Here is a 2,239-nt window from a genome sequence, read left to right on the forward strand (position 1 = left end):
TTTCTGTCTCCTTTCTATCACCCTGCAACATCCCAACAGCCAGGTGAGGACAACACTGTCTGCTGAGCCTCCCAGTAAAATAACATCACATGAGAAGATCGTCAAAAAATAAATCTAAAATCTTTTATTTTATTTTTAAGAGGCCAATCCACTTAGCAGCCCATGAGCAGCGTATTCCCTATGGGTTGGATGCTTGAAAATTTGGTGGGTTGTTGTGGTTTGTTTGTCACTTGAGCAGCAAAGTTCTTGCAGAATCGCCACAGTCATGAAAAGCAGCTGCAGCCGAGGCTACATGTGCAGTGAGGCCTTCATACTGTTCCTCACTCAGTCACACTGAGCAGCGTCATGTCTCTGAGGTTCAAGTCAAATGGCTAAAAAAAGACATGAACAGCGAATTAAAATTAAATCTAGTTGGGCTAAAAATAAATGAATTTGATAAGAAGGACCAAGCAGACACCTTCTGTGGAGCTGTGAACATGTCCCTGACTGTACCGCATTGCAGCAGCCCGCTCACTTTCACACTAATCAGCATTCATGGTACCGAGCAGCAGCTCCAGCATCCACACACACACACACACACACACACGTCTGTGGTCACCCCCCCAATAAAGTCACACCTATTCAGCGCATGTTTTTGTCCTAAATCAGAATGCAAAATGATAAAAATCGAAACGTTTAAATTCATGTGCCTGCAGAGAAATGTAAGAGCAAAAAAAAAAAAAAAAAAAGGAATCGAATAAAATGCACATTGATGTCTGACTTGCAGTGAAGACAAACGACTGGTCTTTTTTAAAGATGCATCTAAGGAAATACGTTGTTTTTCTGAAAGCCTTATCGAAACTAAATGTGCCTGGCTACCAGTGAAGATTTTACTGTTTTTATCCTGCAGACAGGTAATGATCACAAAAATGTTTGCAAGGTATGGAAGATGAATTCACAGGGGAGTAAGTTAAAGTCTACAAGTGTATTTATTCAGCTGCAGATGCAGAAGCTAAAGACAAGCCATGCAAATCCTTCCGGTTGAAATGACCAAAGTAATGGTTTTAAATGAAAATGAGAGGCGTGCTGCAGGTGTATCATGCGTATGTCGCTGCTTTTAAAATGGGAAATGCGTGAGAAATTATGAGTAAATCCCAAAATGTTCACGCGTGGCCTTGCACGTCCTGTGTAATCTGTCTGCTAATGAGATTCACGTTCAGGCCCTGCATCAGGATGGACTGACCGTGTGCACGTTTTCATCCAGTGCAAAGCCTTGCCATCAATACCCTCTTACACACACACACACACACACACACGCACACACACACACACACACACACACACACACACACACACACACACACACACACACAGCCAGACAGAGGATGGCATAATTTTAAATATAGAGGCGTGACTAGAGATCCTTGTAAATTGTATACGTTACATCAGTTTTAGGTGGCCTCCAGACACACACGCACACGCACATCACCGTAGCCCGTGTCTGGCTAAAATCCAGCCTGAAAATTGGCACGTTTTAAAGATCTGGTAATTCCCACTTGCCAACAAGATAAAAAATAAAAAATGTATGTACCTGTGCATATGACCCAGGGTCTTCCCCGCAAATTCCTTCACCCCCGCCGTGGCTCTCATCTTCATTGACTCCATATCCAGGTTCTGTGCGTAGGCCTATTTCCTCACTATAATTTTTTACTGCTTAATCGTCATGTTCCGGCGCAGGATGCCCGACTGCTGTGGCTACCGGGAAAACAACAAACAAAGTTATAATAAATCTGAGCCTACTGAGGCGACGATCCAACAGACGACTGTACTTTTTGCAATTTACGTCCTAAAGCGAAAACCCCTTCGTGTAAAGAAGGGTTATCAAACGATCTGCGCGCCTTTATCCACCACCGACTCCTCTCCTGCCTGGCGTACAGTAGCCGCGCCAAGTGCCATCACGACGAAAACGAAAAGGAGGAGAAATGATAGCCAGCGTCGTCGAGCGATATGGATCGGTGTCCGCATCAAAAAGAGAGACTCTGAATGTAAAGATGACAGAAAGCTGAAAGTTTAGAAAGCAAAAGTGGGTGTTTGGTGTAGCTTCAGTTTATCAAAGAGGGAGTGAGGCTGGATCGTGTCTCCTGTGGTGAGCGCAGGTTCATCTGACGTCGTGTTCAGCACCGAGGTCAGCGACGGCAGCTTCGCGTCCACATCTGGCCAGCTGCTCGGCACTAGAGCTGGCCAGAGTCAAGATATAACA

General features: G+C 44.7%; 1 protein-coding gene across 1 annotated transcript in view; it reads right to left on the reverse strand.

Annotated features, from left to right (window-relative positions):
• The window catches only part of slc17a6b (solute carrier family 17 member 6b), a 14,906-nt gene extending 12,667 nt beyond the window's left edge, over positions 1-2,239 (reverse strand). The window contains exons 1-2 of the mRNA XM_020609445.1: positions 1,571-2,239; positions 1-22 (exon numbers count right to left, since the gene is read on the reverse strand). The exon at positions 1-22 is cut by the window's left edge and continues 225 nt beyond it. Coding sequence (XP_020465101.1) covers positions 1-22; positions 1,571-1,644 — 96 coding nt within the window. The 5' untranslated portion in view covers positions 1,645-2,239. The remainder of the gene's footprint in view (positions 23-1,570) is intronic.

This window comes from Monopterus albus, unplaced genomic scaffold (assembly GCF_001952655.1).
Source record: "Monopterus albus unplaced genomic scaffold, M_albus_1.0 scaffold4.1, whole genome shotgun sequence".
Taxonomy (NCBI): Eukaryota; Metazoa; Chordata; class Actinopteri; order Synbranchiformes; family Synbranchidae; genus Monopterus; species Monopterus albus.